Source organism: Clarias gariepinus, chromosome 14, assembly GCF_024256425.1.
Source record: "Clarias gariepinus isolate MV-2021 ecotype Netherlands chromosome 14, CGAR_prim_01v2, whole genome shotgun sequence".
In the NCBI taxonomy this organism is placed as follows: domain Eukaryota; kingdom Metazoa; phylum Chordata; class Actinopteri; order Siluriformes; family Clariidae; genus Clarias; species Clarias gariepinus.
In genome coordinates, this window is record NC_071113.1 from 11,021,369 (window position 1) to 11,048,781 (window position 27,413).

General features: G+C 38.9%; 1 protein-coding gene across 4 annotated transcripts in view; it reads right to left on the reverse strand.

Moving 5' to 3' along the window:
* mprip (myosin phosphatase Rho interacting protein) overlaps positions 1-27,413 on the reverse strand; it is a 42,954-nt gene that overhangs the window by 5,353 nt on the left and 10,188 nt on the right. For 2 of the 4 annotated variants that reach the window (XM_053510938.1, XM_053510936.1), the window contains exons 2-20: positions 26,522-26,599; positions 26,326-26,391; positions 19,531-19,682; positions 19,346-19,430; positions 19,067-19,241; positions 17,954-18,299; positions 15,658-15,787; positions 14,098-14,205; positions 12,559-12,615; positions 10,714-10,782; positions 10,454-10,543; positions 9,969-10,078; positions 8,949-9,495; positions 7,937-8,074; positions 3,282-5,792; positions 1,221-1,368; positions 999-1,116; positions 403-562; positions 150-257 (exon numbers count right to left, since the gene is read on the reverse strand). In XM_053510938.1, the coding sequence (XP_053366913.1) occupies positions 150-257; positions 403-562; positions 999-1,116; positions 1,221-1,368; positions 3,282-5,792; positions 7,937-8,074; positions 8,949-9,495; positions 9,969-10,078; positions 10,454-10,543; positions 10,714-10,782; positions 12,559-12,615; positions 14,098-14,205; positions 15,658-15,787; positions 17,954-18,299; positions 19,067-19,241; positions 19,346-19,430; positions 19,531-19,682; positions 26,326-26,391; positions 26,522-26,599 (5,196 nt within the window). The remainder of the gene's footprint in view (positions 1-149; positions 258-402; positions 563-998; positions 1,117-1,220; positions 1,369-3,281; positions 5,793-7,936; positions 8,075-8,948; positions 9,496-9,968; positions 10,079-10,453; positions 10,544-10,713; positions 10,783-12,558; positions 12,616-14,097; positions 14,206-15,657; positions 15,788-17,953; positions 18,300-19,066; positions 19,242-19,345; positions 19,431-19,530; positions 19,683-26,325; positions 26,392-26,521; positions 26,600-27,413) is intronic. The other 2 variants (XM_053510937.1, XM_053510939.1) reach the window with 2 other exon arrangements.

The following is a 27,413-nucleotide window of genomic DNA, read 5'->3' on the forward strand; positions in this document are numbered from 1 at the left end:
GATAATTCGTTTATTATTTTTATACCATGCATGTAAATACGAAATAAATAATTTAAGATCCAGAGTTAGAAAAAGCAAACGAGGTATATAACAGCCTGGATACACGATATTGTGTTTGTGCTAGCATTGATTGGGGAATGAACACGCACCTCTAGTTCATATAGCTCCTTTCCCTGAATGACCGTTCCAGATTCCCCTTCCTCACTGGTCATTGATCTCATTTTTGTTATCTCAGCAGCCAGACGATTGTTCAGTTCCTTTTTAAACCAAACAACACAAAAGGGTCAATGTACAAACTCTAAGGATTAAACATTTAAGGAAAAAAGAGAGAGAGACAGAAAGAGTAAAGTTATGATTTTGTTGTCTTACATTAAACCTCATTATGTGTGTGTTCCTGCTTACCTGGTTGTGTGCATTAAGCTCCTGGTTCTCTCTCTGGCACTGACGTAGGGCCTGTCTCTCAGCCTCCAGCGCCTGGGCCAGGTGAGCATTCTCCAGACATTTCTGCGAGTACTGCTCCGACAGCACTTCGATTTCCCTCTGAAATGACAGCAGCTCCTCCCTACCGAACACACACACACCTCATGTCTATCACTGCTTTTCTATTCATCCCTTTATCCTGTTTTAATCTAAAACACAGATCATGCCAATAAAAGGCCAGTAAACAAATCGTGACTGATCATGACTGAATAAAAAGGCAAGTGAAAGAATAGACGGTGTTAGCTAGTTCACCGCCCTGTTAACCCTAAAACTCTATTATTCATTTGGCAGCCAGGTTGAGTCACACAATTAAGGCTTTTGGGCAATCATCTTAAACACTTTACTCAATTCCTTTGGTACACAAAAGGAAGTAGTACATCACTGTTAATACGGTCTCATTAGAAGAGATAATCCCTGTTCAATTTTGATAGAGATCAGGATAAGGTTGAGAATGAGAATCTGAACAGACAACCATATGACCTCTCACAACTTGAATGACATTTTAGTAAACTACTTACTCATGTTGTCTGCGAATTTCCTCAATGTCTGCGTTTTCGGTGTTACTATGGGATTTACGTGCTTTGTCCAGTTCTTTTTCCAGCTCGGACCGATGCGCGTTTTTCATAGCTTCAATAGCTTAAAAAAACAAACAAAACAGATTGACAGACGCATCCATACAAAGCCACACCAATTTGTAAGTTGTCTAAACTCACTCCTGTGAACAATTTATGACGACTCACCAGCAATGGTGGCTGCGGTCTCCTCAGCCAACAGTCTCTCCTTCTCCTCCTGCAGGTTCTCCAGTTCCCGCTGGTGTTTCCTCTGCAGCTCGTCTATTACCTTCTGATGCGACTCCTCCATGGCAGCAAAGCCTCTTTCACATGTAGCCTGTATAGCAGGCAAAAAAATCAGGTGATAGGGGGCACCATTTAGTCCATCGTTTTTAACAGATTTTGCAGCTAAATGCTGCCTTTCACAAGGACTATGCACGCACACACACATGGCAGAGACAGAGTTTCCATTAAAAGCTAGAAATTAATACTCTACATTAAACACAGACAGCACATAGAAGCCAGAAAGAGACTTGGAATAGGTCGAGTAGTTCTCACTACATTAGCGTAATTATTCCAGACTGCCTTTTGTTCAAGTTGCATCCTATTGCCAATGTTGCTTTCGAAAAATGACTCACATTTCTCTTTGTCTAATAGAGTGATTATAATTTGAGAAGCATTTTTAACGAGCTGTTTTCTTTTAGTTCAACTTTAATGGAAAGCAGGCCACGACTTAAAACAAAATGTAAACAGCAAACCACACTGTGTTTAAATAGCTTTGCTGCCCATCTGGGGGAAAAAAAAAGAACAATGATGAACCATCTGCAAACAATGAAAGGATATCTATAGGAAGATGTGTTTTCATAAGCATGGCTTCAGAGCAAACTGTTATTATTACAGTTACAGTGCAAGTTTCCACACGAGGAGATCTGAAAGCCGTTCTAAACGTGTCGAGCCAAACTCACTTCCGACGCCTACTGAATGGCACTAATGCTGGAAATCAGTCATCGAAGCTGTCCAACTCTCTGCAGGCCCAAACAGATGAGCATACAGGGCATTTGTTTTCATATGGCTACGTCCCAGGGATAGAGCCCTGTCCCATGAACCTCAGCCTTAAAGGCAGCCAGCTCCCACTGTGAACAGAGCAGCTTCCTGTCCCTACATCACAGCCACACCTGCACTTGTTTATTCACCCGTTCCCTTGAAAGTAAAAATCCAATTTCCTCTTTTGGGGTCGAGAGCAATATACTAAAAGAAGGTTTAATATAATGAATTTAATTTGACCTGAGATCACAACCAGAATTTAATATTCTATAATTAGGACTACAAAAATAAATGCTTTACGTGTTACACACTAATGGCATGAAAAACAAAAAACAAAAAAACAAGGCAAATAGACAAGTTTTGGAAAAAAAAAAAGCACAAAAATTTGTCAAGTTTTCATTAATTTGCAAAACAAACAAAAGCACCCAAAGGCCAAGTAATCAAAAAAGAGTAATCAAGTCGATCATTTTTAGCTACCCCAGGCGTCATTCTTGTGTGTTCAAATCTTGTTCAAGTCATCAGGCAGACAAACGGTACGTGAGCCAGGCAAAAAATGCATCTAAACGCATATTTCAAACTGGAGTTCAGTTTTAACATACACACAACTAATAAAATCAATGACAAACATTTCGAGATCGCCTACTACGCGACTTCAGTCGCTAAAAAGACAGGCTGTTGTGTAGGATATTAGAAAGAACAACGGAAATGTTAAATCAAGCATACAAAAGCCATGTGACCTGCATGCAGACTGACATGGATGTTGTGCAAGTTGCACAGCATTCCTATTTAATCTAATCTTTCATCTTATCAAGCCAACAAGTTACTTATATTTTGTCCTCCACTGCAGGTTTTATGTTAATTTAAAAAGTACTAATGAGGCACACGTTTTTTTTTGTGTTGTTGTTTGTCTGTTGTTTTTTTTTTTTTGAGGAACTGTGGTTTTTCCTATTTTCTTAATTTAAACTTTCTATGTGCTATCAAAATGCGTTCCTCTACACACAGCCAACATCAAAAGCTACCTAAAAGCATGCCTAAAGTTAACAACCATGCAAGGCTGGCAATGAATTATAAAGGTAAAGCAGAAAAGGATGACAGGAGTCAGATGAAGTGAGGAAAAAGGGGGAAGAAAAGGGGCAAGTCAGAAGTTGCCACAAGGGTACACAAGCCATCACGGACGGAAAAACAAAGTACAAGGAACACCACGACCTTTAGGTTTTCCAGGTCTTTCTCGTATTTTAGACGAAGCAACACTGTGTCGTCCTCACGATCTCGCCGTTTCATCTCTTCAGTCACTAGCTTCTGGATGCGCTGTTTGAGGAAAGCGGCATTTGGTTGGACATCACCTGGAAGGTCTGCTCCAAGAGACCCCATCACATCATTAAGCTCGGCCAATTCCTGGTTAAAACGCTCCACCAACAGATCGTGCTCCATCTCATGCTTCCTCCTTAGATTCTCCATGCAGATTGTCAAAGAGTCGATCTCTTTCACATTCTCCTCGGATCTCAGTCTTAGGGTTTCCTCACTCTTTAACACTTGCTCTTTCAGGTTAGCCACTTCTCGCTCATAGGCCTCCCTAACTTCTCGAAGCTCCTTCTTGTGTTTCGCTACCATGTCTTGTAACTGAATGGCCTTGTCCAGAGAATCAATGGGTTCACCCTCTATATGGATGCTTGTCACTGTCATTGAGTCATCAGCAAAAGGATTCTGGAGGCCTGACGACTGAGCAGACACTTGGTCAAGTTTTAATTTAAGATCAAGATTTTGCTCCTTTAACGCAGAACAGCAAACGCAAGCAGGTGCACTTACTTTAGTGTCCAAGGGTATTTCATTCTCTGTCTGGAATATCTGCCGTATTAAAAGATATGTGCAAATTACATCCAATATGGCATCTTGAATAAATCGAGACCACCGTGTTTGTGGTACACAGCTGGACATCTTTAAAGCCAAAGACTTGATCTGTTCATTTGCTGGCTCGTTAATGGTTAAAGCAATCTGATTCAACAGCGTTACTTTACTTTTCATAGTTTCAACAAGCTGTTTCATAACATTTTTCATTTTCTTACCTCCTAAATCATCAGTCTGAATTTCTTTATGTTCAGTGTTTGCTGGGCTCTCAGTGTTTCTCATCATAGATAATAGAATTTCATTTTCCACTAGCAATTGTTCTACTGTATTTTTAACAACAAATTCTTGCTCACCTTCTCCTTTACCTAATTGACTCTTCTCAATGGCACTTAAAACTCTACCCAAAATCTCATTCTCAAACAATGCCAACATCTTTCCTGTCACATTGCTTTCCACATTACCGTCCTCAAAAGCAATGCCCGATCCATCACATGCATTCTCACTGGACTCCAACAGGGCTAGTACTTGGTTAAGAACATTAGACCTCCTCTTAAAACCTTCCAATACTTCCTGTATCACACCTTCATCACTCTGCATCATCTCTTGGCACTTACTGTCTACCCTGCATTCATTATCTGACTCCATCTCCTTCACACCTTTCCCTTTCATCATTCTGATGTCCTCCTTGGCCTCAAAAGTCTGTTCAGCTTCTTGCTTTTTCATCCAGAGTTCCATGTTTTGTGCTTGAAGCTCTCTGCACATTTGCTCAACAGATTGGAGTAACTTTTCCTTTTCAGAAAGCTTTGACTCAATGACCTCTACATGATGTCTGAGGTGCTCTTTCTCCAATTCAGACGACTCATCATTCTTTTTGTTTTCCGGCAGCTGAAATCCAAGACCTTGCAGAGTAGCCTCTTTGAGCTGCAGCTTCTTTTCTGTATCTCTCAACTTATTTCCAAGTAGCTCCAATTTGATGAGGGCCTCTTCAAGCTTCTGAGGCTTGTCAAGGAGTTCCTGTTCATGCAAATTCTTAAAAGCTTCCTTGTCTCCTGGCTCAATCACATCTTGATTTACTCTGCTTTGCTGATACTGTTGCCCACTTTGAAGTCTTTGAAGCTCTGCTTTTAGTCTGTCTATTTCTTTGTCTGCCTCTCTTAGCTGGTTGACAATTTCCTGATAACGTTGGTTTAGTGCATCATTCTCACTCGTTAGCAGTTCAACCCTTTGAGATAGACCACGGTTTGTCATTTGTGCCGAGTCATCCTGTTGACAAGGAGCTATAAATGGAGTTTTCTGGACCCTTCCTAACATGTCTTCCATTGTGATAAGCCGAGCCTCGTAATCCCGAATGCTGTCCCCGGCCTTGGCCAAGCTTTTCCTCATTGTCTCGTTCTCCACTTCCTGATGATTTTTTAGACTTTCCAAAAGTTTTTGACATTTCGTTATGTCGCTTGGTCTATCGTGTTCAAGGGTGTCCTGAGGGAAATCAGGCGTTCCTGAATCAGTGCAACACTGCAGCAGTTTGGTCAGTTCCTTAACTGACAATGGTTTACTACAATCTATCAACTCCTCAAGCTCTCTGATTTTGCCCTCATTATCAAAAAGCACAAAGGTGACAGATTTTGCAACAAGACTAGAAGAAAGGATCTCTAAGGTGGATGATTTTTTGGTGTCAGAATGGTAAGGTTCCTTGGTGCATAAGTGTGAAAGTGAAAGGCCAAGCTGTGCCTGCATGTTGCGTTTTTTCAGTTCTTGCAGCTGGAGAAGCTCTTTGGTTTCCTGGTACTTCTTTGTTAAGCTCTGAGCTTGAGAACTAACCAGTTCTGGCTTCTTCATCTGGGGCTTTGTCTCAAGACTCAAAGGTGACTCCAGCTTGGAAAAGGGGACCAGACAGTTGGTTAAAATTTAGCAGAGGTGATTATGGATAATTTAATTTCTTGATCACATCAATAATGTCTCTGAAGTTCTGAAGTATATTAACATAAAAATTACAATACCCATGCCCAGTTATTAAGGTTTAAGTAAGAATGGACATGTCTAGTTTAATTAATTTAATGATGCAAATTAGCGTGCTGGAAAAAGAAGTTTAATGGCTATGGTTAGTAAATCACGACAGGGCATGCACACATGGTTAGAGCTAATTCATGGAGTAAGTACTGCAAAATTAGTGCTAGTGTTTTAATTTGAAACAGACTGCACACCATGACTACAAGCATGTTGTTTTGAACTCCCTGCTGACGATTAGCATAAATACAGTAAAGGATTTTATTTTATAGACCAATTATACAACACTCGGCTAAACAAGCTATGTCTGATCATACTTCCTGTAGATCCAGATGTGAGAAAGTAAAAGGGTCCAAATTCAAATATGCCAAGATTAAATACAAAACAGTCCATCAAATACCATCTCTAACCATCCTGTCAATTCAGTAGCTACAAATCAAAAGTTTCATACATGTTCTTGGAAAAATTAAAAGCTGCATTTAAATTACATAAAACAATCGCCATTTAATTTATTTAATTCTCTACTGATTTAATTACAAGATGAAAGTGAAGCCATAGTAACTATACCATAACTGGTATAGTTACTTTTAAATCTCCTAACAAAACCCAATTTCTTTACTATAATTTACAAAAGAAGCAGCCTTCAAGCTTTGAAAACTGACAAACACAAACACAGACAGACATACAATGCAAATTTTAACTAGAAATCATTTTGAGAAATGTTTTAAATTTATGAAAAAAACATAGCTGCAATGTGTTCCCCCACCCCCCCACAAGCACGTAACATGCTTTTATATAAACGTTGCTGCACTCACTGGCTACTTTAAGTAAAGGAAGACCAATCAGGTCCATCATGCAGCAGCAGCAAAATATGCATTAAATCATACAGATTCGGTTAAATGAATCACTTAATACTAATAATAAATTTCAATTGGAAATTGGTATAAAGTACTCCAAGTGCTCAGATTGGGTGCTGGTGCAGGACAGTCTGGTTTGAGTATTTCAGAAATTTCTGGGATTTTTACCCACACACATTCTCCAAAGCAACCAGTGACGAACAGGGCTATGGTAATTTAAATAACCACTCTTTACAACAGAGGTATGGTTTAAAAAAAAAAGATTTCAGAACACACATGTTAAATCTTGAGGCGATACAACAAGACCACATTGCATCAGGTTTACAATAGAATCTGTGCAGTTGTACACTGAAGAACCGTCACCTGGTCTTTTTCCAATCATTAACTATATCTGGATTCAATCTGCCTGGCCATTCTTTTTTGTTAAAGGCAACATTTTTTAAAAAACTCCAACTGGTCCATCTGGCACCAACCACCACGCCATGGTCACATTAATTTCCCTTGATATTTGATGAGAAAATCATCTAAAGATTTAGATGTGCAATTTCATCATTTTAATGCGTTGCTTTGCTGCCACATGATTGGCTGACAGGATAACTGCATGAACTGGGAAGGGCATTCTAATAAAGTGTCATGAGAATATAGAGCAAAATTTAAATGTAGATTTTTCTTCAATGTCTGAAATTTGACATAACTAAGTAGGAAATATATAAATGTTTAAAAGAACGGTCATTATGAATGGTAAAAATTAACTATTAATAAATATAATTTTTTAGCACTGTTTAGTACAAAAACATCTAAATAATAAATTAAACCCATAATATATAGGGCAGCTTTCTGAAAATGGATTATGTTGCATGCAACCTTACACTGAATGAAAAATTAAAGCCATTATTAACACCTAAAAAGAGAGGAGAAGACAAAGGGAGAGAACTGGTTCATTTACATGCAAAAGGCTCTGAGCATGCAAGGCACTTTTTTGGCAACTTTGGAGCAGATTTATTTTATTATTCTTTTAAAGGGGGTTGAGGTTTTTATTTTGTTCTCAAACCAAGACATGCAAAGTCTGTTTAATGGAAATAAAGTTACTCTTTGCCTGAATAAATCATTATGACTATCCTAAAAAGCACACATGCGGGAGGAATGCGACCTTACCGGTGAGATGTACCCAGCGCGGATCTGATGTTCTCGATCCAGAGCAGCCTTGAGTTGGTTCTCTAGCTCGTGCTTGTGCTGGTTCGAATCCGCCAGCTGCTGGTGGCATGTCACTAACTGTGCTTTCAGATCTTCTACCTGTAAAAGCACAAAAAAATAAATAAAACAGAGTGTCATCTTTTTTTAAATAAGTATTATAGTCTGATGGCCATTGTTTTACTTAATTTCTTGATGTCATAGGTCAGGAATAGTTTATGCTTAGAAATTAAAGGTGCATCTTTTGAACTGGTGAGTTGCATGTTCTCCCCAATGCTTGGCCCATTTCCTCTGTGGACTGTGGTTTCCTCTAACAGGCCAAATTCATGCAATGTATGTTGACTGGGATTTTAAATTCCCCTGTAACCCTACATAGGATAAGCGTTCTAGATAATGCATTGATAGTCTCTAAAACAGTGTTGGACAATAAGACCTCAAATTAATATTATGATTAATTGAGCAATTTTACCTACAATTATTTAGTTAAAAAAAAATTTTTTTACACTCACTGACAAGGTCTGTACTGTAAATATGTTCTACTATTTATAAAGCTGAATTTTTTCCCCCTAATGAAAGTTCTCTTCTCCTCGCAGATTGGACAGGATAAAGTCATGTGACAATAGCACATGCACTAGATTGTTTTTAAGGGCACGGTACATGAACTAAACACATTTGGGTAAGTAGAAGAAAATAATAAAAAAAAAAAATTATTGACACAGGCAAGATTATCTCGATTAGAGATTGTTGGTTTTGATAAATTTTCTATTACTGCCAAGTATTTTTAGACGAAAAAGTTCTGACATCAAAGCTACACCCAAGTATCTTAAAAAAAAAAAAAAACAATGTTTGACAGACTCTTGTTATTACAGTGTCAGATTACTAATAATAAAGGACATAAGAAAACACACCAGAACAAGCTTAAGCATGATCTATTCCTTTTCAGCTTTTCAAAGACCTGTGGAACGTGGAGACATACCCCCTTTTTGTAGCTTTCTAGTAGTTTTTCGAGCTCCGTTGTCTCTCTGGTCCTCAGTGCCGTGGACAGTGGTACTCTCCTCTCATCTCTGATTGGAGTTTTCTCCACCTGCTGCCAGTGCTGCTCGATCTCGTCCTCCACTTTCTGCTGACGCTCCGGCGAGGGCGGACAGACGCTGCCCACGCTTGTTTGCGCACTCTCCGAGTCCGTCCTGCTAGAGTCAGGAGAAGGCTCGAAGAACAAGCTGCCCGTCACACACTCGTACCTCTTACGTCTTTCCTCCCTCCTCTTGCTGCGTTCGCCATCGCCTAGCTGAGCCTGGAGGGCGTCGGTTTCACGGGCCCGCTGCTGGGCCAGAGCTTGGGCGATGGGTCTGAACTCGGCCCAGTCGAATGTTTTGGATCGTCCTTCGCGCCGTCGTTCTCGTGCTCGGCTCTTCCTCGGCTCGCGCTCCACAGACGATGCCTCAGAAGACGGGGAGTCCTGAGTGATGTCGGGTCTTGTGAGACTCTCCAAGGGGACAAAGGAACCATGTTCATCTGTCAAGCTGACAAATATGCACAGATTTCAACACATGGAAATTAATTTGCCTTTACAGCTCCATTAACAAAACAAAGGCAAGAAAGAATCAAAGTCACACATTATACTTAATACTTAAATAATTCTGTCTACTTACAGTACATAAACAACTACATAAGCACTGCTTTAAAAAAAAGAAAAAAGAAAAAAAGGTACCACGCCTTAATCAACATTAGTAATGTCTTGGAAGAACTACAACCTTTATTATGCTTTCTCTCTCTTTCACTCTCAATCTGGCCTTGGAAACATCACTAAATGTACAGGCTTTCAAAATAAAGATTAATTCTAATTTAATTCCAATGTTATCATTGCTACCATTCTTTGTGCTTCTCTGTAAAACTGCAGTACTAACTAGAGGGCAAAAATAATGCCTAATAATAATAATAACAACAACTACAACAAATGGAAGAACTCTGATCATTTATTGTAATAGACCCTGACCTTGCAACATCGGGTGCTGTGGAAGGACGAACATTTTTCATGACCGCCTGGATCCAATTGCGACGTATTCCGGCTGTCATGGCAGAGAGGGTGTGCAGTCCCTCTTGGGTCTGAAACAAGAAACATGACACGATCAGAGGGAGCATGCAGTATATCAGATTGATTACTTGAAAGGTATTTGTTTAAACTCTGTGACCAAAACCATTTTCAAGATTTAATTTAGTTAAAGTGATTAAATTTATACCATTATATTTACTTGAAATTAATTAATTTGCCAGGTTACCTTAAAATAAAAAACACTAAAGGTATTCATAAAGGAGGATTAAAAAAAAAAGTTAAATAAACTTCAAACAAATAATAATCAATTAAATAAACCATGCTTAGCTGATGTCCCTACTTTACAACATATCATAAGTACTTACCTATAAACTATTACAATTATTGTGTTCATTATAACGTGAGTATTTTACAATAGATTTACTTACATGAATTTGGAAGCCATAATTGCGTTGGGCTTGGTACTCTGTAACATTATAGCATGTGCTGAGATCAATTTCTCCATCTAGATCTGATGCCTATTAACAGGATGATTAAAAGAAAATTAATTAAATGAACAGAAACCGAGACACAAGTTAAAAGCCGTGACATGTACACAAAGGCAATCCAGGGAGTGGAGCTAAAAAAAAAAAAAAAAAGGTTTAGTTCATTCTTGTAAAAATAAAGTTGCATGACAGGAAGAAATTACCTCCTCGGCAATTGAATCCTTATAATATCGTAGGCTGTGGTCCGTCAATACAAACCAATACTTCTTCCACTGAAAAGCAGAGAAAAGAGTGCTGGGCTTATTAAACTGGCATGCAGGAAATGAATGGGAAAAAAAAACTCACTTGGATGTTTAGGTTCATAAATGCTCAGGAAGACATTTAGCCTGCTTTTAAAGCCCATTAAAAGAGCAGAGGGATGGTAACCTTTGAACTTTTACCCATTGAAGCAAAACTATCAAAGTCTAGATGTGCCCTTTTCAAGCTCCAGCCAGCTCTTTGAGATGTGACGCAACTGAGGCAACTTTGATAAAGGCACCATAGACAGAAGATGAGTTTTCCAAAGACCTTTATATCTAAAGTACGCCTGTTACAGCAAAACAAATTAGCCTAACTTAACCCAGGATATGCTCACACATGTTTAATGGCCACTGCTTGTTTTACAGGTTTGACAGAATCTAAAAATGTTGCACACATTTAAGCTTCTGATGTGACAGATATAAAAAAGTCCCTAAGTCCAATTTCTAAGCTTTACAGTAAGACGGCAAAAAATTAAAATAAAAAAAAGCATGTATAGCACATGCACACAAAGTACAGGTTATTAGGAACACCTGTACATTCATGCGGTTATTTAAATCAGCCAAACATGTGGCAGCAGCACAGTGCATAAAATAAATTCTGTGGCTGAAGGTCAAGACTCAAATGCTTCAATTAATGTTCACCATGACTGGTGAATATCAGATGGGCTGGTCTGCATATTTCAGAGTACTGGGATTTATACTCTCAAACATTCGTGGAGTTTACATGGAATTATTCTTTGGACAAAAAAAAAAAAAAAAAACATTGCACGGAGGGTTTGCAGGCTGAAACTCATTGTTGACAAGAGAGTGACAGCAAGTCTATATTAATTCAAATAAGCATTCTTTGCAACTGTGGTGACCAGAAAATGCTCTCAACATCCACAAAACTTTAAAATTCGAGAATTTGAGGCATGGATCTTATCGAAGGCTGGGAAAGCAGACCCAATTCTCTTTGAGCAGGTGTAGTTTTGTTATCTTCAACTGTCCTGTTTGGCTGTCCATGGCTGATATGAGTGGAACCCAGTGCAGTCTTCTCATCCACCTTAAAGCGTTCACTTGCCCTGTGGCTTCTAATACAACATGCTTCTCTGCTCAACAAAGTAAAGAGTGATCGAAGAGTGTTACTATATCCTTCTGGTAGCGTCAACTAATTTCCTCTGATCTCTCTTACAAACAAGATGTTTTAGTACCCTGTTTTAGGGTATCTGTGTTCTCACTTCAGAAGTGCTGCTCACTCGCATTTTTTTATATATTGAGTTTAGTGACCGTTCTGTGCGCAATTCCCAGGAGATCACCAGCTTATAGAATACTTAATTGAGCCCATCTGGTACCAAATGCCAAAATTGGACTCAGAGATCAGACTTGTTCTTCAGTCTAATGTTGGATGTGACCGTTAAACAGTTATTTACACACATCTTCATGATTTTATGCATTGCACTGCTGCCAACATGCTTGACGGATTACATACCTGCATGAATGTGGAAGTGTAAAGGTATACTTTAGCTGTAATTTCTATGAGTAGGTTGTAAATAATACGTACAAAACTAAAAACATTAGTTCCAGACACCCTGTACACTGACTTAAACACTTGAATACCAAGTTTCAAACTGGAAAACACAAATTAACTTGGAACTACTTGCTTAATTAAGTAGAACAAAGCAAAATACACTAAACCTCTTTTTTTTGGTGTAGAAACTAAGACTAACACAGGCTTCTGGACTTGGACCATGTACAATACATGTCACCTACCTGCCCTTGCTCATCAAGTTTCACCATCCAGCCTTTCTTGAAATTCAGCAGGTCTGGCTGTAAGCAGAAAAAAGAAAGGATCATGGTTATCAAACGTCTACTGGAGCAATCCAGGCAGTGCAGTGTTTTTTCCTCGGTGACATCACACACAATACTACATGCAGAATAAGTTGAATACACACCAGATGACCTGTTTATATGTTGATTATTATAAAAAACAACATGATATTCAACAAGCACTCAGACTTTCCAACAAAAAGAACCAGAAGAGACACAATGTTTTCTTGTTCTTGGTTCCCTTATGCTTTTGCCCAATAAGTGTGCAATACTCAGGTGACAGATTTGCCAACAGCTTCAAAGATTTTTCTCATGGTGCCGAACAATGCAGGAAAAACACGCCGCATGCGTCTAGTTTTCCGTACCATAAAAGTTTAAGTGGAAATAAATACTCAGACAGTGCATGTAAAAACTCAAATCAGGCATTTGTGCACTGTGGCTGGCAATGCAGGTTGCAAAGAGTGTAAAAGAGTCTACACAGGTACACAAACACTTAAATTACCACTCGTACAACAATAAACAAAACACATGGCCACACACCCTCAAGACTAAAAACATTCATACAGAGTGTCAGACAGGAAAGAAAAAAAGAAAGAAAGAAAAAAAACAAGAGACATGAAGCCGAACAGAAGAGATTGGAATGTGTGGCTGAATGCAGGGAGGATATAGAGATGACCTGAGTATGAGAAGGGAGGATGCTACACCCAGCAGAACACACGGGAGGATTAGGGTATCTGTGTTCTCACAATAACAGAAAAAAGATGCCACAAGGAAACATGTTGGCGATCAGGATTAGTCTAGATCGATATTAAAGACATTTACAAGTGAAAGCTTACAGAACTTACAGAGTAGTACAAAGTGTTGCAATCAATTTCTAATCAAATGAGTTGATTTTACAAAATGTACTGGGTCTCAATACACAGAAGAAGTTAACCTTGGTTTAGCAAAATGTAACTTAATCTGCATTCCTCCTGCTATCACATCTAACAAGTCAGATGTGTTCCTTTAAATGATCTTTGTGCAGCTCCTCCTCCCCCCAACAAAAAAAGAGTAGGCTTAGATTATTTCCAAAAAAAAAGGATAATACATAACCATGCATAGAAAATTCACATATCTTGTTATTCAAAATATTACATATGGAGACCTTTGGAACATCCTGCACGTCAACACTGCTCATCAACACCTGAACACTAATCAGATAAAACAACAGTGCTGAAATATCTCGAACTCGGTCATTCACCCTACACTGACGCACTCACTCCATGTAACTAAAACATTCCAAAGTTTGTTGTTTTGTAGAAAACAGGCCTTGTCTCAGAATTCTCATTGACCTTCAAACTTTGGAGAACAACAAAAGCCTTGTCCCAGCGATCTTTCTGAATCCACTGACTTCACACCCTTTGGTGACAATTTTCCCTCATATCGATGCCCCCCTTTAAAAAACCCATGCTAACAAAGGAGGGGGGGAATATGAGTACTTACTGTCATGACTGATTCTGTTGTCCTGCGGTCCAGTGACTTGGCTCTTCTCAGCGGTGGAAGAGTGGAGTGGTGGAAGTCCTGACCCTGTGCTGGGTCAAGATTCTGCTCCTACAAGACGAAAAAAAAAGTTTCAGCCGTCTTGTCAATAATAACTGAAACACTATGGCTGGTGGATGAAACTGTTTAGAAAGACAGAATATTCAGACTTTGGTCTTTGAAGCTGAAATGACTAAACAGTCTTAATTTTCACCGACAGCTGCTTCCTTTATCAAAATAGCCATCTTTCCTGAGTAAACAGCTTACTTCAAGTGAACTGTGAAGTAAAAGCAATAGCTAGGCATTTTACATGGTATGAAGTGGACCGTATCGAGACTCAGCAAAAATGTATAATAATACAAGTCAAGTTGGCTTTTATTGTCATAAAAAAATTTTTTAAATGGCGTTGGATCCGCCATTTAAAAATGTAATCCGTTTTTCAGACAATTTATGTAAGCCTTTAGCCAGACTGCAATAATTTCATTAGTGTGCGTGTGCGAGAGAAGGACGTCCTACGAGCCCCCCAGATAACCCGCCCCCACTGTAATTCCCTGTGCATAACATATTATGGGCCAAACTTCGCTGAGTGATAATTATAAAGGTCTTGACAAAAACAACATGCATGAGGAATCACAAAGAAGTTTCCATTTCTGCAATGAAAAAGTATTATAACTAGTTACTTTTATCAGAAGGTAATGCTGTAATGTAACTGATTACTTTTTAATGACAGTAATTTTGTAATGTAAATTAGTTACTTTAAAAAGTATCGACCCCCCACACTGAAAACAAAACAACGTTCTTCCAGGACCAAGGTGCTGCATACAGCATAAATTAACAGCATAAATTAACAAAACTAACTAGCTAACTAAGACACCTAATTAGCTGACTAGCTGAAGTTCTATACAAAAGAAACAACAAAGAGCCTCCGAGTGGCGCAGTGGTAAAGTGCTCGCCCTATCATCCGGAGATCGCAGGTTCGATCCCCGGGTGATGCTGTTACCCTACACAGCCGGAGGCCCAGAGAGAGCTGATTGGCCGGGCTCTCTCAGAGGGAAGGGGATGAGAGGTACTTAGTGTTCCCACATTCTACAGCCAATCAGGGGCGCCTGTGAGCTCGCGTACGCGGAAGGAGCGGCTAGCGCTTTCCTCCGAGTGTGTTACTCCGCCCCTAACGGTGGGTCTTCGGCCCTCCAAATGGTCGTAGTAGCGGAGTCCCCTAGTGACGGGGAAGATTGGCCACGACTGGAAAAAAAATGCCCCCCCAAATAAAAGAAACAACAAAGTGCACGTACAAAAGTGACAACGTGACAAGTAAAGTTTTGTGCAACAGATATACTTAACGTTAACATGTTACTTGCATTTTACAAGATACAAATAAGAAGAGCTGTGAATAGACTCTTAAACAAATAATAGGATGCCAAGCCAAGTCAGTATGAAGATCAACAGAATGCAGATAGTAGAAAAAAAAAAAAAAAACAGCCTGTGTCCTGCCCCCGAAGACTCAGGCCCTAGCAAGCTCTGTACCTGTCTGTTGAAGCGTCTCATTTCACTGCGGCCCTGTCTGGCCTCGCTCCGCGCCGTCTCTTCGACCTCCATCCTTTCTGCATTTTCCAGCTCCAAGGCCTCCAACTTCTCGATCACGTTAGAACGGCCACTGACCACAGACAATGAACAGAAGGTTGCTGGTGATATTTTATTTCTGACACAATTTGTTTTAAATGTACTGAAACAATCTGACAGGCGAAAATGATAAAATGACACCACCAAATAAAAGAAAGTTACTATGAATGAACTATAAATAGGTCGAACCACTGAAATTATTTCTTTACGTCAAAATCTTTTTAAAAACGCATACAGCTAAAAATAATAATAATAATAATAATTATTATTATTATTTTGCCTCCTGGCTTTGAAGAGAGGAATTTAGTTTTCCTAGCAGCGGGTGGAAATATTAAATTGCTCATTTTGAATTTTGTCCTTATTTGGGGAATGCACAGCACTGAAGGTCCTCCTTAAAAGGAAGCAAAAGAGCCAGTCAGTGAGGTATTTGTGTCACATGACTGCTTTCAGCTTCACTGGCTACTGGGTATAAAGTGGCACAGTTCCCATAAACCCAAATTAGCCCAAACCCAAATGAAAGCCATATCTCTCTCTCTCTCTCTCTCCATCGGACAGGTTCAGAGTGTTCGAGCTCGCTTGCCACTGTGGATAGTTTTCATGAGAAGAGGGAGAAAAAAACAAAACCAAAAAAAAAAAAAAAAAAAACACACACAGGATGCCTTCTCAACTACAGAGATGCACGTCAGCATCTTTGTTTAAATTGCTTTGCTTTAAGGCTTTTGACCTCTGAGCTGTGGGAGAGGAGAATCCCAGAAACATGATCCCTATTCAAAGCACCAGAGCAGTTTATTGCAAATGTGTTTACACAAAGAAAAACAAATACAAAACAAAACAGAGAACTTAAGATTGGGGAAATTATACACTTTTAAATCAAGCCATTTCAAAAAGCTATGAAACTAGCCTTAATGCAAATAGCCTTTATGAGTTTATATTAAAGACTGTGTGGGTTATCCAGAGATCAGTTTACAAGGTACATCTGCAGTGGATCTAAATTTAACGATCGTTTTATTACGCAGTTCTCCCATATCAGTGCACTTTGTAGGTATTTGCTTACAGTCTGTGGTGTATTTTGTTTTTTGTGCGTCTTTCATACTTTATGAACCTAGTATATAATTTACTAAACAATGTGGTTTAATACACAGAAACAGTCTTACACTACAGTGCTATATGTTATATAGTATGCAGTTGTGTGCCAGAGAAGTAAAAGTGTCCTAGATTTCGCACTGCAATCCAAACTGTGACCACAAACTGTATAAAGCTCAGCATATCTGTACTTTCAATCATTTTATTTAAATGAAAATCACAAATGCAAAAGAATGAGATGCTTAAAGGACAGAATTTTGACTAGCAGCAGGATCGTGCCCTAGCCTCATAGTTGATTCGGATCGTATCTGGTCTTTCTGCAATGTACTGTAACAAACCCATAAACTAAAATACCATATAGAGCTGAAAAATAAATAATTTTGTCGTGTATTACTCTGGAATATTTACCAATAAAATGTCCCTTTTTGTATTCAAGGTCATCCAGGCTAACAACAAATAATTGGAGTAAAAATTTTATTAAGTTCTCGTTAATATTTATCAACTCAAAATAACTAAATAAAATTAACAAATACTGTTACTTTAACTAACAAACTCATATATACGAGTTTACACATAAATTTCCAGCTACGCACATATTACCTGCAAAATTGCAGTCTTTTGTGATTAAATAATTACACAGATCGATACTCCGATTTTGTTTTTTTATGATTCATTTGTGCAGCACCACTTAAGTATTAAAATTATTATTAGGAGGCTACTATTGTCTTAATAGTACTAACCTAAACAAGTACTAGGAAACCTTGTATAGCTATTTGCTGAATAACAAATATAATGAAAAATGTTTTTTTAGATTTTGCTCCCTCCCATTTTTCCCCTCCCAGTGTTGCAGCAGCATAACTTTTAAAAGCTTTACATTTTAATTATTCAATAAAATAATAACTATATAAAAAATAATTTTAAAAAACACTGGTTAAATTGAATTGGATCACTGAACAGAAACAGTTAGTGGCACCGTGTTTCACCTGTAGTATACATATAAAATAGACAGAATGACAAACATCAACAATCTTTTTCATATATCTAAGGGAAAATTATAAAGTAAGCCTTAAAGTAAGAGCGGCAGATGGCGATGGAAGTTTGTGCTACCCTGGCTCACCTCCTCTCTGGGCTGAGTACGGTTTCTCTGTCCTGTCTCTCTCGGCGTTTCTCAGGCTTGTTGCGTCCTCGGAATGGCGCGTGGCTGTCTGTACTGGCGTCTGAGTCCAGAGAGCTTATGGAGCCGCTGATGTGTGAGCCGTTAGACAGCAGACTGCTACCTGAGGGGAAGGGTTCACTGTGTGCGGGTGAAGGACACCGCGGAACACCCCCCAGCAAGCCTGCTGTCGGCGAAACCAGGTCTTGTGGAGGCTGAGACATACAGGGGGAAAAGGAAAACGGACTGTGGTCCACCTCATCTCCGTTTACAGAACCCAGGTCTGAACTACGGCTCACGGATGCTTCCTCTGTAGGAGAAAGAACGTGGGGACAGACTTTAAATTAATAGAAATCTTTATTTTCATGCAAGTCGATGGTATAGTAGACCAGATGAAGAGCGGCCTCATTCCTTACCCACATTGTGACAGACAGGTCATATTCATAAGTAGTCCTGCTCAATTTTTCAACAGATTGATTTTATTTATTTATTTTTGTCTGAATTTATTTCTTTTAAAACTGTTTTAAAACTGTCAAGGTTTGCCTTATTTTCTATGTTCTTTCTAGTCTTAATATGATTTATAACTAGAGTATACAGAGGTTTGTGTGTTTTTAATTGTCTATTTGTTCTTCGTGACGGACACTGCATGAACAAACAACCATATGTATACAGATTAGGCGGGGTGGCAAAACGGCCAAGAACAGGGATGTTCATGCTCCTATCTCTTCCTTCCTGCATTCCTTTCCCACCATGTTTAGGAGTTGCAGATTTTTATTATTTTTTTTTTTACTGTAATGTAAAGCATGACAACATAGAGTTTAAAGTATTATGATTATAACACACATCATGGTAACTATAGGAACCAAGCCTGCTAAAGCCAGCAGCTTATTGAACAGAAAGTGAATTCATACTGTACAATGATCATCATTGCTGATTTCTGTAAGGGATAAATATAGGACTTATTTCTTAAAATATACAAGATGTAGTGTTGTTAATGTCCCTACTGGTTATTAATTATAAATAATAAATATCAGGAACTTGTCCAACAATACTTAGAAGGCCTCAAGTCCCTCGTACCTGCAGGGGTTGGCAGTGAGCCCTGAGGTGTCATGTCTGTTGAGGACCATGCCTGAGACACCTCTGCTTCTCTGCTCTGCAGCTCCTCCCGCCATATGATTGAGCTCGAGTCTGGAACCTTCTCTGCCTCTGGGATGCCTGAGCCAGTCACGGCTACCTTGGCTGGACCAGGCTCCTGAGAGAAAGACAATCTTCCTTAGCGATCTGGAAACCCTCTTTGCTTTAAAGCAAAGTGTTATGTTTAATATTAAGTCTTTCTTGGGCTCTCAAAGGACTCACCTGAGACGTTGTTGGCTCTACCTTACGCTTCTTCTTTTGATTTTGCTTGTTGGTCCTCGGATAAACAACAAGCTGCTCGCTCCACCTGGTAAAAACAAAATAATTGGGTTACCTTCAGACTGCTGCACTGTTAAAAATGAAAATACCATGTGCATGGCATGCATGTGTGTGCGCGCGCAACCTACCCATTGATAATTTCCTTGTTGTCCCCGCGGATGTAGTATTCCTGTTCAGGCGTGACGATACACAGTGTGTTCTTCTGGCCGGTCTTGGGTTCAGCATCTATCACGTCCGTGCACAGGTTCATGTTGACAGTGCCTTGCGGTAGTGTGCTTGGCTGTGAGGGGAAGCAGATGGAAAATGTGATTTTTCCAAGTCTAGTTCACAAAGGAAGCACGTGTCAGTTTTTGGCAACCAAACATTAAGTGGAGAGGGAGGAAAAAAAAGGAAACACAAACAGCCATCAAAATCAGATTTCATGGCTGTAATGATTCACAGCTCTATACAACTGCATAACTTTCCATGTGGCAAAAAGATTTTGTTACATGTGACTTTATCCTTAAGTACCAATATGTCAGAAAATAATTTTGTGGTATTAAACAGACATATTCCACAATCTTACTACTATTTAAACAAATATAAATAAAACAGGGTGAGGTATAATCCAAAACATAATATGTAATTAATGTGATTTGACAGCAGTGTTTCTTTAAAAATTTGGTTCAATTCAATACCTTTAAAAATGTTAAAGTGTTCATTTCTATGACAATTCTGATATTTTATAAGCACACACTGTAAAACAACATTGCTTTTATAAAATGCGATCACATCAGCTTTGCATTTCCATTTCATTTTTAATACATTACTGGTCATACAGTATAGATAACGTGCATCTCAGGACCTTTGGGCAAGGAGGAAGGTGAGAACACACGATCCAGTGATATAGACAAGCTAAGGGCTGCTATTAAAGCAACCTGGTCTTTAACAGGACAACAGGCTAATCACTTCCATGCAATGCCATATTGATGCAGTAATGTGTGCTAAAGGAACCCAGACCAATTACCGAGTGCATACATTTACATACTTTCATATTTACTGTAGTGTAAATCTTTTTGCAATTGATCTTATGAAATATCTAAATATACTGGACTGTTGATTTGCATGAGCTGTAAGCATAGAAATTAAAACAAAACACAGAAAGAGACATATTACACTTGACAAGTGTCAAGTTAATTTCACAGGTTTGCCAAAAGTTAATTTGTGACATTTTTTGTCTTCGTAATGTGCCTTGGACCATCCGCTGTCTTGTGCAGAGGACGAGTGTGTACAGAATCAATAGTCCTACAAACACTTTTAAGTAAAGTGAAAATTAAGTCCAAATTTGAGATTTTTGGTTCCAAGTGTCATGTCTTTGTTAGACACACAGAGGATGAACAGAGAGTTCCTGCATTGAATAGCTGGAACCATGGAGGAGGAGGTGTGAGGATGATTTGCTGGTTTAGCTTTTTTTGTTTTTATTTTAATTGAGGGCACACTTACCAGCACAACTACAACAGTATTTTATCATTTACATTTAGCAGACGCTCTTATCCAGCGTCATGCCATCCCATCTGGTTTGCACTCAGCATTACCATAATTTATTTTCCAACAGGATACTGACTCCCCCTGATATTAATTTCAATCCAGTTAGCTTGGGATGAGTTGGACCAGAGAGTGAAAAGAATGCATCCAACAAAGTACTCAACATTTCTGGCAACTTGTTTAAGAGTGTTAGAAAACCATTTCAGGTGACCACCTAATTAAGCTGACAGAGAATGCAAAGAGTGTGCAAAGCTGTCATCAATGCAAAGGCTGGCTGCTTTGAAGAATCGAAAATATAAAAATAAATAAAAACCACAGAATAAGAAGGTGTGTCCAGACCTTTGATTAGTACTGTATACATAATGAAGAGGAGAAAAAAAATCACCAAAAAAAACCACTGAATTAGAAGGTGTATCCAGAAGGTGTGCCCCAGACATTTATAGACTCAGACACACACACACACACACACACACACACACACACACACACACACACACACACACACACACACACACAGTCAAAAGTCTAAACCAGGAATGTCAAACATACGGCCCACTAAGGCGTCCATTATCCCGGGATGATTTGAACAATAATATTAAATATCAAATCTTTTTATCATCATTATTATTAGTAGTAGTAGTATTAAATAAAGTCTATGTCCGGGTATTCGCTGCAATATTGTGTTTAGTTTTATAATTTTGATTATAAAACTTTGATCATTTAACTGCTCTTTTATTGCGCTTCTGCCAAAACCTCTAACACGCCTGTGCATTCTAAATTGGCGCCCAAATCAAATTTCTTCGGCTATTTGAAGATGTGTGGCAAGCACTCGCGATTTAAAAAAAATGTCCAAAAAAAAATTTTTTATCTTGAAGGGCGGATGTTTCAGGAGAAATGGAAAAAGAAGTATTTCTTCTGTGAGGTCAACAGCAAGCCGGTATGTCTAATCTGCTAACAAGCCGTGGCTGTGCAAAAAGAATACAACATTAAACGGCACTATGACATACACGCAGAGAAATATGATAAATAAACTGGACAGCTCCAAACAGAAAAACTTAATGCTTTAGCATCCGCTTTTAAAAAAAAATTTTATTATTATTTTTTTTTAAATCAATGTTTACAAAAAGAGCAGGGACTGATGAAGCTATAAAGGCCAGCTATTTGATTGCCAATGAAATCGCAGCACTATGATTAAAAAAAAACAAAAAACTAATTCGGCCCGCACATGGTCACATTTCTTCTCATCCGGCCCCACCCTAAAATGAGTTTGACACCCCTGGTCTAAACACATCTTCTAATTCAATGTCTTTTGTTTAGTAATTTATTTTCTATACTGAAGAAGAATACTGGAGATAAAACTACAAAACAACACACACGAAATTAGGTAATTAATAACAATTACAGTCAGTTGTTATTTTAAGGCACAGAGGTCTGCTGTTCTGGAACAGTTCTTTCAAGAACAAATATTTGTCAAGTGCATTTGCAAAACATATTAAGCACCATGATGAATCTCATGAAGATCTTCCCAGGAAAGCAAGACCAAAACTTAACTCTGCTGTGGAGAAGACGTTCATTTAGGATTACCAGCCTCAAAAATCGCCAATTAACAAACAGCACCTCAGATTAGAGCCATTATGAAGGCTTCGCAGAGCATAAAGTAGCAGAAACATCTCAATATCAACTGTTTAAAGAAGATTATTGTATATCTCGGACGTTCACAGTGTAGAAAGAAATAATGAGAAGAGATAACTGAATTAGAAGGTGTGCTCAAACTTTTGACTGGTACTGTATGTGTGTCTGTAAACCAATTAAGAAAATGTATGCAGCCCGGGGTCAGGTGAGCATATACAGAAAATAACTGGCAACCCTAATCTCTCTAAAAAATCTCTGTAATGGAGAAAAAATCCCGAGGAGGAGAATCATCAGAGAAGACGCTTAATCTCGTCTCTACAAATAGCAGGATGCGTGACCCACATGTGTCCGCCCGGGACGTTTAGCTGCTTAAAGGCTCAGATTCACGGTGGCGCATCTCAGCGTTTCTGCCTGAGCTGTTATCAGCCATTTTGCGGCCCCTCGATGTAAACCAGGTGCTGTCTGTTCCTGGCTCCTTTTATGGACATTTTAAGTGGATCTCACTTTATTAAAAGGCCGGCAGCATATGCCGGCGACTGCCAAATATGGCAATTGCAGTGTGTCACAGCTACAAAACTGCAGCACTCTTTCTGCCTCACCAGACAGACTACTTCTGAAAGAAGTCCTGCGTAATGAGACACCAGCAGTTCACAAGAGCCAGAAGTGCACAGTGAATAATAGCACATCACTCAGCACAAAGCTCTAAGAAAACAGAATGGCCAAGTTGACAAGGACTGTAATATCAACTATCAGAAGTTATACAGAGCACCAGCATGCAGGAGGAGCTCACTGCCGACTGGTAAGGTAATGTTTATAAAGACACCTCTGTCTGATCTTTGCACTCAGTGAGGGGCGGAAAACTTAGCGGTTTTTAGACAGGAGATGAGCAACAAATCAGAGTTTGGTCAAGTCAAAAACCCAGAGTCTATTGTGCAGCTATACTGTCAAAGTAACAAATGATGGATTTTGGCAACCACACAAAGAGAGCGACTCTTGCCAAGTCTGCCATTCATACGCTTTACATTAGCTTCCCAAAACGAGGAATCAAATAACATATGATTCTATTGTCTCAGCTTGGTTAACTAGCTGACTATTTTCAGAGACAATATTTAAATAAAAATAAATAAATTAATTAAAAAAACATTCTTACTGACATAGCCATAAAAAAACAACAACTGACCAATCAAGAAAAGTGTCCACCCTAATAACTATTGAAAATTGTATTGCAGGGGAAATAAGATTAACCATATGGCACTGTAGATTCACATTAAACAGCATGAATGTGTCTTGACTTGCAGTGCATTTAATTAAAAGTTCAGTGTTGTAGAATGAGAGAAAATGACTGCAGTAGCTTGGGGACAAATGTCTCCCCTCTCCCCCACCCCCACCAAAAACTTTTCAGGCTATTAAACTAATAATAATCCAGAAGCACTTAATTTGACACATGGCACTCAGCCCTCTCTGCTCCGGTGCTCGCTAAAGCAAATGAACAGATCTGCATGAGTGCTGCATTCAAAGGGACTTTAAGAGTAGATGAGCGATGACCCTCTGCCCCTCTACCCATCTGTCTTCCCCAGATGATTTGATTTAGGCTTTCTAAACACAGGCTCTGGTTACAGAAATAGGTATTGCGGTCGGGCCTTTGGTGGAATGAGAATTTCTGAGCATTTTTTGCATTTCCATGTGGTTTCAGGGGGCTAATGTTCTCAGAGTATGGCAACGTCATGATGGGCCTCTTCGCAGTTTCGCCAAATAAGGGCATATCAGGGGAATGCTCTTCTGAGCACAGGCTTCACAGTCAGAGCATCTCTCTCCTTCTCTCTTTCTCCAGCAGCCACAATAGTTTCAAGGGCTTGGAGTCAAGCCCTTAAATTCATGTAACGTTTATAGTTTTCCATGCTGATCTGGACAGATGAAGGAACGGTCATGGAAACCAAGCGAAAGATAAGTAGGATTAGCAAAATCAACCTCAAAATACTTTATAGCCATATTCAGACACAGCTTCAGCTAATATGCTGTTGTAAAATGCATGGAAATTGAATTCAAGTGGGAAAATCTGGCAATGCACATCTGTCTACATTTAAACTAAAAAAAAAAAATCACAATGTAATCAGATGAGGCTTAGACAATTTACAAATATTGTATTTTAAGTGTTTGATGGCAAAATCAGTTGTTCTACTAGCAAAAAATAAATCCATTAAGCATATTATAGGTTAATAAATCAGTAACCAAAACCAGAACAGACAAGATTGTGTGTCTGAACTATTAATGCCCTTTATTCTTAGTGGCTAAACAAACAGTTACCATGTGATAAAAAAAAAAATGAATGTACACCCGACAAACATACTTGAGACACGAGTCTTAAACATCCCATTTTAGATTTTAGTCTTTCTTTGTGGTCATAACATTCTCCATTCTAAGTAAGCTCAGGTGCCTCTGATGGGTGAGGACACCAGATGAGCAGTTTAAGGTTTTCGGTGACGTTAAGGTCAGGGCTTGAGTTCCTCCAATCCAAACTTGGTTCACCACGTCTTCATGGACCACAAATTATGTACAGAGCATGGGCTGTTTTTTAGTTGTTGTTGTTTTTTTTAATTATTATTACAGTGAAAGGAAATTAAAATGCTTCAAATACAAGAACATTTTTTACAATTGTGTGCTTTAGACTTTTAGACTTTAGACTGCAAAAGTCTGAAGACCAACCACATGGATGTGAAGGTGAAGCGTCCACATACAGTAAGAGTAAAAAAAAAGTTAAATTGTCATTCATGCATGCTGATTAATCCATTAAGCATACTTTTAATAACCAGAAAAAAAAGAAAAAAACCCTACTCCCTGCTGATGTTTGACAAACAAAAGTTTTTATTTGGCATTTTTTATATAAAAAAAAAAAAATCACATACTTAACCATAGTGCGACAAAGGGGCACTGGTAGCCTAGCGAGCTAAATAAACAACTTGCGCTCTTTCTCCCTCACAGCATTTTTGATATTTATATTTGAAGTCCCTTGAGATGACCATAATTTGAGAGTTTTATTATTATAATTTTAGTTCGGCCTCCTCCACCAGAGCTGCATGTCCCTGACCTAATTCTCTGGCTTTTCCTGAGGGGTCTCGGCACAGATGAAAAGCGAGCGCAGACAATAGGACTGACAAAAAGCCTCATTCCTCCACAATTGAAGGAAAAGCTATACTACTATGAACTGATGTCAGACATCCAGGCCAGGTGCTGAGGTTTCTTCTTCTGGACACGTGTCATTTCGCCTTCTTAAGTTTCTTCTGAAATGATCACATGGTGTGAGCCAAGCGACTGTCATTTTCATCTCGATTACTAACACACAGCAAATATTAAACTGGATCAACTATATGCAGGGCTGCATTCGCTGACAGGGTCACAAACTCGAAAAATATTACTGGCTGGGATTTAAACGCTGCTGCTGTGGTGAGTGTGTGAGCCTCACAGATCTTATACAAAAGCAGTAATCTGCAGCCTGATCAGGCAGCTAATTTTTTACTCATGACACACTGCAGTGAATTAAACAAGCTGACATCAGCCCTGTGATTGCCACATCACATCCGCCTCCCACATTGCATCATTCATACACTTTAATGAAGCATCACATGACAGTTTATCTCTATTTAGTGCCTGATCTCAGCATTTTGAATAACCGGGTGACTGCTTTATTCATGGAAGGCGAGTCACCATGCCATGTGGTGTTTGCCACCACGTCAGAACACTTTTATAAATAAGGGTGAATAAGTGCTTACCGATTCGTCCAGAGCGAAGCGCAAGCAGCCATGTTCGTACAGGACAAAGAAGCGCCGCTGCCATTTCTGCAGGAGAAATATAATCATCGTTTATACCAACAACTTTGTTTTATTAGACACAGCAAACTTAACAGAGCACACAAAGGAAAGGAAACAGATCACCATCCAGTATAAATCTCGTGTACAAACGACTTACCCGAGACCTCTGCATCGGATTGTCAAAATCTGTTCCCTCTGGAGCCAAGCACAGCCAGCCTCCATAGATTGGTTTTGCCTGTAAGGACAGGACAAGATATAAAATGTTGAACAAGATCAGACAAGTGGTTTAAATTGTAAAAATATGACTTGAACGCTTAAGCATACGCTAGTGACTGACGTTTATACTGCAGTAACTTTCACTGGTGGATCTGCACCATTTTTAAAATGTAATTTTCACTGTATTGCAACAGTTTTTACAGAATTCATGCGTGGAAAAACAAAAAACAAAAAAAAGTTTCAAATGAACATAGGCATGTGTAGTTGCACAATATTTCTGAAATCACACACTAAACCAATAAGCAGCCCAGGAACGTCTTTGTCTATTGAATTGTTTAGTCTCTTAAATTTCTGTCTAAATACATCAATGGATCTTCTCACATTGAAAAAGCTACTGCAGACAAATTTTAGTAATATTAAAATAGTAGCTGCAGTTTCATGGAATACAATGAAGTTTCCTTAAATACATTATCAAAACCTGGGAGGTTTGATAGTGCTGAACTGTCAACTTTATGGGAAAAATGTGGTCAAAAGAAAATCATAAATGGGGATCACTTTAACACTTGCAAAAAAAATAAATTTATGTTTAATAGTGAAAATTAAGAGCATTACCCCATACAATGCAATGAGAACTCACATAATTGGGACTAAACAACTGTGTGGCCATAAGAAAACCACTTGTTAGTAAGACTCACCAGGGGGGGAAAAGGCTTCAATTAGCAATTGATCATAAAAATTGGACTTTGGAGCAATGAAAAACAGTCATGTGATCCAATGGGTTCAGATTGACCCTATTTTTCAAGAGCAATAAGCCCATCAGGGTAAGAAAGAAA